Genomic DNA, 10,458 nt, shown 5'->3' on the forward strand with positions numbered 1-10,458 from the left:
GTTGCGAGTTTTGATACGGTCCCGTCGTATCGGGGATGTACTACCACGCACGTAGCTGATGTGAGTTTTGAAACGATCCCGTCAACCCGGGACTGTCATGCCCCGCACGTTACGGACATCGTGAGTTTCCATAGGTGCCCGTCAACCCGGGACTGTGCTGCCCCGCACGTTACGGACATCGTGAGTTTATATAGGAGCCCGTCAACCCGGGACTGTGCTGCCCCGCACGTTACGCGCAATGCGAGTCTTGATAGAATCACATCAGATCGGGACTGTGCTGCCACACATGTTACGCGCAATGCGAGTCTTGATAGAATCACATCAGATCGGGACTGTGCTGCCCCGCATGTTACGCGCAATGCGAGTCTTGATAGAATCACATCAGATCGGGACTGTGCTGCCACACATGTTACGCGCAATGCGAGTCTTGATAGAATCACATCAGATCGGGACTGTGCTGCCACACATGTTACGCGCAATGCGAGTCTTGATAGAATCACATCAGATCGGGACTGTGCTGCCACACATGTTACGCGCAATGCGAGTCTTGATAGAATCACATCAGATCGGGACTGTGCTGCCACACATGTTACGCGCAATGCGAGTCTTGATAGAATCACATCAGATCGGGACTGTGCTGCCACACATGTTACGCGCAATGCGAGTCTTGATAGAATCACATCAGATCGTCTTCTTGCCGATGTGATGCCAGTGTTACGGACCATGCCTGTGTTGATACGATCCCGTCAAATCCGGGATGTGCTCCCGCACACGTTACGGCAAGTAATGCCCGCGTCAAGACGCCAGTCACAGATCTAGAGTTCAGCCTGCTCAAGGCGCTCCTCGAGACCTGTCACTCTATGATCCTCTATAGCTACCGACTATAGCACGACAGAGTGAGACAATCCGGCAGACCCAATTTTCAGGGCGAACGCATACCAGTCCCAACTGGACTGAACGTTGCAGCCTGGCGGCGGCTCTTGCCTACTTATACCGACACCCATCTGTGCGACTTGTTAGAGTTCGGCTTCCCCGTGAACTACGTGTCTACGTCGCCGCCGGTGGTTCCGCGCACAAACCACCCTTCTGCCTTACAATACGCGAGCAATGTTGACAAATACTGTATATTCAAACAGAGTTGTCTATCAGTAATAACACTGTCAGTCTAAAGTACGGGGAAATACGCAAGTAAGAAACGCTATCAGCGCAATTGGATTTACTACACGTAACAAGAGTAACGTGCATTTACCCCCACTAATTGACTCTACGTTATAATAACAAGGAGTACGATTACCTGAAATACAGCCTCGATTAAAATAAAAACTTGTATTTAACACTCAGATGTGTGGCTGGGTCCTGTGGGTTTTGTGCAGAGCATAAATGTTTAAACGTCCCTCAAATCGTGTCGACGTGTAAGCGGATCCGTATCTCCAGTCTGTTTGTTGTTGTTTCCTAGTCTCCTGTGCAGGCCTCGCGGCGGTGAGGAGGAGTGTTTAGCGCGTTATTTCAATATAGCCGGCCATCCTACATAGCCGCCGAGAGAAGGTTCCGTTCCGCCCACGCTAAAAACTCTTCCCCACCGCCGCAGGGCCTGCACAGGAGGCTAGTTCTTTCCATTGTATATGCAAGTCGCAATGTACAGGTAGAATATGACCGAGCGTTGTGTGCAACTGCTTTAAGTTACTGAAATGAAAATATATAATCCTACAATCCTTTCTTCAAATTGCTTTATTTTTTTCTTGCAATGTCTTTTTATGGTACATTTTTCCTCAAGGGCGGGGAGCCACTTGATGGGATAAATTACTGTAACATTTTCTTCTAAAGCGAAAAAATAATAATTTTCTCCTGCGTTTTAAGTTTTGGTGTATTCGGAAGAAAATCATAATCAAGGAAGCATGGCTTTCACACATTTTAAATCCTGCCAAAATTATAGAGTGCAGTACTAGTCGTAAAGCACAGATGTATACAAAATAGGAACATTATCCTGTTTGGGATTTGGGGATTTGCATTAGAATTGGCAGCAAAACAAAGCAAAGTTCAGCATTGATAGCCACACCACTGTACAGGAGGTGTTACTTTCAGGTATGCCCGTTATTTTTTCCCTCCATGAAAAATGGAGGTATTGTTTTTGGCGTGTGTGTGTGTGTGTGTGTGTGTGTGTCTGTCTGTCTGTGTGTGTGTGTGTGTGTGTGTTTGTGTTTCCGCAAATTTTTGTAGTCAGCATAACTTCATAACGCCTTTATGGATTGTGATGATATTTGGTCTGCTGGTAAGTCTTAGAAAGACAAAGGTCAAGGTCAAGTATGGGCCTCCTGGTGGATGACCTTGGTACTGCAGCAGAACGTCCGGTTTTTGTATCTTTTGTCCTGAATATGCTATGGTCTTGACTTTTTGGTGACAGATAGCTTATTCTGTCAGGAATAAGTGGTGTAAGTTTGATCTCCCTAGCAGCTTGTTCTGGAACTGCAGGTTAGTTTCTGGTAAAAACTTTTAAAGCCAATAATGCAGAATCGTGCCGCCAGGATAGTACTGCACCAGAGACAGCAGGCCAGCAGTGTCCTTAACCTCCGTCTTAAACTCAACTGGCAGTATCTCACCGATAGAAGAAGGGATCACACATGTCTTATGGTTTTTAAGTGCATAAATGGGCTAGCACCAACATATCTCTCATCCACCTTCTTGCATAACTACAATTTTCATTACCACAATACCAGGCAGACGTCTCAACTGTACTTACCTTTCTTCAAAACCACTGCAGGGCAACACTCATTCGCATTCAGTGGGGTGCACTGTTATAACTCACTTCCACAAAATATCATGCAACAGACTTCATTGAAAGGTTGCTCTTAAGAACATACAAATCTTTACAGTCTTACATAGTTTAAATGACCTCTGACCTCCGTAGGAATAACCGACCTTGACTGATCAATGGCTTTTGAGTAACGGACACAAGTGATGTCATCCTCATCTACATCGGGTTTGTGCGGCCTGTGTTGGAGTACGCATGCGTGATATGGCACCCTGGACTGACCAGAGAACAGTCGCAGAAGATAGAACGAGTGCAGAAACGATCACTCAGAGTAATACTTGGGTCGGAATATGACTGTTATCACACGGCCCTGGACACTACTGGACTTAGTAGATTAGATACCAGACGTGATGAACTGTGCCTGAGGTTTGCCCGTTCTCTCACAAGCAGTGAGAAATACCGTAATTGGTTGCCAGCACAAAGGGGGGATGTACATAATAGAACACTAAGGAACAGCACGAAACTGACACAGTTTAAGTGCCGAACACAGCGCATGTTAAACAGTACACTACCCTATTGTGTCCGCCTGCTGAATGACAGTTAAAGTAGCAGAACTGTAAGTCGTGATGGTAGTGATTTTATTTGATTTTATAGTGATTTATGTCTTTGTTAATTCTGATTTGCAATGCATAATGCTGCTAAGCATAAGATTTTAGTGGAAAGAAACCGCGATTCAACACTTGTGCTGCAAGGGTTTTTGATGTTGAATAAACCATTCTCTCTGACAACGATTTTGATTTGTTCTCTACGGTTTTGTTTGTCTCTAAGTAATCTCATGTATTTATTTTGTATAATTTGGTTACATGAGTTCTTTATGTTTTACATACAATTCTCTGTTATTTCTGTTTAAGTATAAACTTATGTTTTATCATTTCTGTAAACTGGGCCCCACTGAAAATCAACTGAGTGGGCTACCCAGGTGTGTTAATATAAAATGAAATAAATAAAATAAATAAGTCCATATAGGAACAACGCATTTTCATCATTTTTGGTGTGTAGGTAGCTGAGAGAGAGTTGTACATAATTAAATATAAATTATGCAGATGAGACTTAATTTGCATAACTAATGAGGAAATTCGATAATAACAGTGTTCTATATAGTACTTCTTTTATACATGCAATCTATTTAATCTGTGGAAGGCGGAACATCAACAGGTACCAATTATGCAAATGACCTAATTTGTATTATTACGTAAAAATTCTGTGACTCCTTATCGGTGAATGATGGGAATTTTATACCCCGTGACATGTGTAAGTTACATAAATGTTAGCACCATATATGCAAATATTATGTTAATGTGGGGGTCATTTGCATAATTAATAAGGACATGTTGACATGAAGTATGACAAAGCAAGCCCATATTTCATGGAGGTATGAGATCTCGGAACTCTTTTTTTAACGGTGTCGCTCAATGCAAGGCCATTGGCCACTTCTAGGCATAGAGCTAGCCTGTAACGGCAAATTATTTTCTTATGAAGTCCTAAAGTGACAAAGTAAACCCCTAGGTGGCTTACAGGTTTTTATGACTGTCTTGCTTAATTTTTTTAAATTTCTTTATGCTAGTAAGGCGTGTATCTAACATGCTTGACCTAATCTAAACAACCCACCGTCAAGAAAACAGCTTGCATTCCACCTGATCTACATAAGGAAATACATACCAGTCCGTGTACATGTAATTGAAGGCAAGGAAATCAACTGAAACGGATTCAGAAAGAAGCAAAATCGTTGATACCTCTCTCCGGTTTTCATTGGGTTGATTCTTCAATTCCCACCATTTTCAATACACGGGGATACCAGCCACCACAGCCTGGCTTGCTGTGCTAGAAGGTATTCGCGCAGACGTGGAAGGTATTCGCGCAGACACGCAGGGCTGTACTTACGGGCCACTGTAGAAAAACATGCCCGTCATTTACATGCAATGTTGGCAGACTTCTGATGTGGAAAAGGTACATTTCTACGTGTATCAAAAGCGCCACCTGTTAATCATCAACGGTACTACACGCATTTCTTTGACAGCGGATAAAAAGCGCTGCATGCCTACTGGTATCTGTCACAAATAGTACCAAAATCATGAAGAAGTGGCAGCCGAGCTGCACTATTCAAGTATGGGAATGAACAAATGACTTTCGATACCACAACAAATGGCTTAACGTACGAAAAAAAGATTCCATGAAACAACCACCTGTATTCTAAACGCTAAAGTCTTTTACTCTGCTTCCACGGCGTACGCCAACTCCACGAAACACGGTGTCAGAAAGACTGCGGCCTGTGGCATCGGTTGTTTCAAAATTAACAGGAAAGTGGTGAGAGCAATACAGCGAAGTGTGGCTTTAGATGCATTATGGGTAAATAATGTTGATTTTTACTTGTTTTTATAGATTTGAGGTGTTAAAGAAACAGAAAAAATATCATTTGTGTCCCGCAGAAATTCACATTTCGTGCCAAAAATCTATAGTATTTTGCTGTAGCATATAAAAATCTTTTCAAGTTTAGAAACGGGATAAAAGTGATACCATATTCGAGCCACAGAAGAAATAGCCAGTAGTAATCATAGTATCTGTTCACAGAGACACGACAAGTTGACCTGGAGTCCCAATTTCTGGAGAATTATCATTTTGTGTCTCATTTGTCTGTTTGGTTGATTGTTGTGAGGTTTGATGTTGAACCTCATATCTTAAACAAGGAGGTTTTAGGTTATTATATGCAGTTACCCTGATACTAGTAGTTACTCCTATCCAATCCTTGAATTGAACACGTAACTTTCTTTCTTTTTTTTAACAAAAATTAGTGGCTAGTTGAATCGTATTTCTACAAGGCCCACAAAGCGATTTTAGGGCAGTAAACTTAATTTTTAAAGTCAATTTTCTGCTAATTTTTTAATGTAGTTTGAGGTTGAATCAACTCTATCCCATAGCATACTTATATTCGTGAGGCAAAATGCGATGTCGCTGACGGAGAACGGTTGCTCGTTTCGTAAGGAAAATAATAACAGGTAGAATCAGCCCGAGGGAGGATGAACTGTACGGTTGCTAAATTCCCCTGGTCAATTATTCTGTTTGACTCAATTTTACTGTATTTGAACCGGTGAACCTTAACCATACGAAATGAATAATAAGTACAGTAACTAACATCTTTAGTTTTTATGCCTTTAACTTTAAAGTAATTTTCCACAGACAGTTGAAACACAATATTATACAATGGTTAACTCTTTATTGCAAAATAGTGTAAAATCTCACAGATAAAGCAAATTCTCAAATAAACGCCATTACTTAAAAAACGAAGACGTCCAAAACATTCAGACCGACCAGCGGCCACTAATAACGTTATTGCTATGGAACACGATAAAAGCTTTGTTACGATGTATTTGCATCGTTCCATAAAAGCTACACAAACAACGACGATATCGTCATGCCACAAGACATACAGGAAGGATTGCTGAGGGCTTCCTGGTTTTTTTTTTGGTGTCTTCCTGGCATCTACTCAGTTTTGTACTGAAAGAAGGAATACATACACATGTGATTAGTACATATTTCATTTAACAATTTCTGACAACAAGTAATGATCAATGGCAAGTCGTCAAGGAGCCACCTGAATTAATAATGAGATTATAACAAAAATGTTTAATATTAGGATGTGAAGAGCAGATAGTATATCATGATACTGTCAGGAATGAATTCCAAGACCCGTGCGGTGTTATTTTGCGATTACAAATTCTGTGTTTAGTTAGCAAACATAACAAAATGTGCATTTCTCATATGAAATAACAAGTTAACTAAGACTGTTTCAAATAATTTTGAAGAAACAAGTCCAGAAATGTCCCGAAGATCGTAAGGTGGCTTTGTGATTTGGATTGACTCAGAATACGAAGGGTCTGGGTTCGAATCCCGGCAGACCCCACTAGTGTCCTTAGGAAAGATACTTAACACCTATTTGCTCACTCAACTCAGGTGAAAATGAGATTATCTTGCTTCTGTTAGGGAGGTCTTTTTGGACGGGACGTAAAGCCGGAGGTCCCACACATTGATCACATTAAAGATCCCACCACACTTACTAAAACAGCAAGGTTTCTTCCCGGTGTGAGTGGATCAAACCTTACAGTCCGGTCTTACACAACTTGTACATACTGTACAAAACTAGTGCGCTATGCTGGGGTCACAATTCCCATACGGGGCCCGGCCGGGCAGCTTTTGGGAACGAAAAATACGATACAGAAGACAACAAAAGATCTCAAAGTTTTTAATAACAATCATGGGCTCTATTTCTCTATATTCTTGATATGAATAGTTAATTTTTCGTTCGTACAAACAGCCCGGCCGGGCCCCGGTTTGGAAATGTGACCTAGGAATGAATGTCTAAAGGCGGTTTACCGGTTATGCAAATCTCTGTTGGTGAAACAGTCAAACAAGGGAATGAAAATTAAGACATACCCCACATGGAGCCATGACGGCCGCCGGCCAGTTACAGATCATCAGCTCGGCGTCAAAGACGAGTCCTCCCGCGGGACAGTCCCGGTGGCTCGGCTCGGCGTGGCCGGACACGCACTGGTAGAACTTGGCACAGTTCTGCGGGTCGGTGTAGCTGCCCGGGACCTTGTCCGCACACGTGAAGGGTGGAGGCATCGTCTCTGTCTGTGATATAAGGTTCATCGGTAAGTATCGTTTTCTCGCTACTTCTAATTTCATATGCATTTAATTATCTTAGGTGGGGTAACGACCCAGAACCCAGAGGTCCTCGGTTCGAACCCTGTCATGTCACCGATCTTGTGTTCTCGGGAGAGGCACTTGACACAACTTTCCTCACTTCATCCAGGTGTAAAATGTGTACCTGACTTCAGCTGGAGAGGAAAGAGGCAGTGGAAGTAGAGCGACGGGCTCCGCTCATTACCATGCCCTAGATACAGCGGATAACAACGCAGTGCCCCTAGCCCTGCGGCCTGAAAAAGGCTACCTGTACTATCGTAGGAAATATTACATTGCGATGAAAAAAATGTAGCATTGTTTGACTGGAGTTACTGACTGATTTGTCTTGTAGTACAAAATCAGTACAATTCACAATAAAACATATACCGAATGTGAATAATTGAAGGTACCATCACTGAGTACACAGGATGGTTACTGTTGATATTACAAGGGACGTCCCGAACCGAAGCTAGGTACTTATTTCCACCCGAGTGAAGTGAAGAAAGTCGTGGAAAGTGCCTTTCCCAAGGGTACAACGTCAGGCACCCTAACCAGTGCGCCACACAACGTCACAAATAATAGATTATATTTCTATATACGTGTACTAGTAACTGGCTGGTACCACCAAAGGTTTAGAAATACGTAATGGATCATAATGGGGTATTGTGACTGCCCCGCAAACTTACCCCGCAAGGTGGCGCTACGTTCTCGGGCCAATCACAGATCTGGTCTTGCTCGTCAAAGACGGTCCCTCCCGGGGCGCATGGGCGGTGGTAGGGAGGGTGGCCCGCGGCACAATGGTAGTACATGGAGCAGTCGCTAGGGTCCGAGTACAGGCCCTCGGCTCTCCCATCACAACTGAAAACTGGTAACAACAACGCATCAGTAAAATTTCAACAGGTAGACCACGCTATCAATGTTGAGATATGTTCAGGGTCAATACAAATGTCCCATATGATCAATGAATGTTGAGATATACTAGTATTTGCAGCTCTTGACCAGGAATTTCCTACCCGATTCTGCTGCTGTTATCTATACCTTTGTAAATGATAAAACTGTTAGATGTGAGCTATAAAAAGAACGTTATTAACCTTGTGCTGCTTGAAAGTTAAGAATCCATTTACCGTTATCATTTGCATTGATAAAAGAACAACTTATAATTAGCTCACCTTCGACGGTTTCTTCGGTGTTCTCGTCCCCAGAGCCTGCATCGTCCATCTCGTTTCCAGAGCCTGTCATGGCGTCGCCCGTATCACGCGAGTCAGGTTTGGTCTGTCAGGAACGATACAAAACGCCGCACGGTCAGCTTTGCACTTGTAGGCCATATAGTAACCGTAATGTCCATCTCAGTTTAGTAAGTTGCTATATGTACCTATACCTCCTCCTCTCATAATAAACAACAGCAATCTACAGCAGATACTACTACTACTACTACTACTACTACTACTACTACTACTGATACTACTACTACTACTTTTACTACTACTACTACTACTACTACTACTGATACTACTTCTACTACTAATACTACTACTACTACTACTGATACTACTTCTACTACTACTACTACTACTGATACTACTACTGCTACTGCTGCTACTACTACTGCTACTACTACTACTACTACTGCTGCTGCTGCTGCTACTACTACTGCTGCTGCTGCTGCTACTACTACTACTGCTGCTGATGATGATGATACTACTACTACTACTTCTACTACTACTACTACTACTACTACTACTGATACTACTTCTACTTCTACTACTACTACTACTGCTGCTGCTGCTGCTGCTGCTACTACTACTACTTGTTTAGCATTTTTTTTATTCATGAATACGTTGATTATGATTGACATGATCAACTAAGTCCAAAATGCTGTTTATATCAGACAGCCTTACCCCGCATGTACCGACGACGTTGTAGGGCCAGTCGCACACCCCCAGTAGACTGTTGAAGACGAGTCCGTCAGGCGCACAGGGCCGGTTGTAGGCGGGATGTCCGACCACGCACTCCCAGTACATACTGCAGTTAAGCAGGTCTGCGTACAGACCGGGGGCCCTGTCCTCACACGTGAAAGGGTCGGGCGCCTCCGTAACCATCCTCTGGGTCTGGTCATACAAACAAACGCAGTTCTTTAACACACTCTAAACATGCACGTGACGTTTTTTTAAGGAAATTTTGTATGCGAGAAGGTAAGGAAAACTTGCAATACTTTCTTACCCCGCAAGGTGGCGCCACGTTCTCTGGCCAGTCACACATCTGGTCTTGTTCGTCGAACACGGGTCCTCCAGGCGCACATGCGCGGTGATACACGGGATGGCCCAGCACACACTCGTAGTACATGGAGCAGTTCTTATGGTCACTGTACATGCCTGGAGACCTGCCCTCACAGCTGAACGCCTCTTCGGTACTCTGTTCAGCCTAGAAGATGAGAATGTTAGTCACAACTAAAAAAGTAAAACATTGGCCTTCTCGGCTTCGCACCTTCCCAGTAGTATTCCTTGGGTAAATATCATCAATACTCTTTTGCAGTCACAGTGTGATATGTTGTTGTTTTGCAAAGAATAGCAACATCGCTGGTGGCGTTAAATTCATGCAATGAATTAATTGATCGAATGTTGTCGGCAGATACAAATTTTGAGTGACAAATGTTACTGGCAGATACAAATTTACAGTGACAAATTTACAAAATAAACGACATATTAGAGGCAAACACTAAATGTAAACGCAAGTATTAGTATCACTTTAAATTCCCTTGTTAATAAAAGTGTGGCACAAGCCAACAATAAATTTCCGAGGAGAAATTTTATACCCTACCTGCCGTTTGGAGATCGGGGTAGACACGGCAAAGCCGACGATGAAGAAGAAAACAGTTCCCCTGAAGGACACCATGGTGAGCTGTGGCAGTGATGTCTTGATGGGCGTCAGTCAGTCTTCTCCCTTCTGATGGTCCTGTGTCTCTGTCGTCC

The 10,458-nt window shown here is 43.0% G+C and overlaps 1 protein-coding gene across 1 annotated transcript; it reads right to left on the bottom strand.

Moving 5' to 3' along the window:
• Nucleotides 1–5,658: 5,658 nt before the first annotated feature.
• Nucleotides 5,659–10,458, bottom strand: LOC109469342. Its single transcript, XM_019767848.1, has 7 exons — nt 10,307–10,458; nt 9,710–9,910; nt 9,388–9,597; nt 8,659–8,761; nt 8,176–8,354; nt 7,238–7,438; nt 5,659–6,301 (listed from the first exon to the last, which is right to left on the bottom strand). The coding sequence occupies exons 1-7, from the start codon at nt 10,379–10,381 to the stop codon at nt 6,287–6,289; spliced, it is 984 nt and encodes a 327-aa protein (XP_019623407.1). The 5' UTR covers nt 10,382–10,458; the 3' UTR covers nt 5,659–6,286.

The sequence above is a fragment of the Branchiostoma belcheri genome, unplaced genomic scaffold (assembly GCF_001625305.1).
Source record: "Branchiostoma belcheri isolate BF01 breed outbred unplaced genomic scaffold, Haploidv18h27 scaffold20, whole genome shotgun sequence".
NCBI lineage: Eukaryota > Metazoa > Chordata > Leptocardii > Amphioxiformes > Branchiostomatidae > Branchiostoma > Branchiostoma belcheri.

Excerpts from the sequence above, each read along its gene's own strand:
- LOC109469342 (XM_019767848.1), bottom strand. The coding sequence starts at position 10,381 with ATGGTGTCCTTCAGGGGAACTGTTTTCTTCTTCATCGTCGGCTTTGCC. Across the intron at positions 9,911-10,306 it reads CCCCGATCTCCAAACGGCAG|GCTGAACAGAGTACCGAAGA; the intron begins GTAGGGTATAAA and ends CTCATCTTCTAG. Across the intron at positions 9,598-9,709 it reads ACGTGGCGCCACCTTGCGGG|ACCCAGAGGATGGTTACGGA; the intron begins GTAAGAAAGTAT and ends TTGTATGACCAG.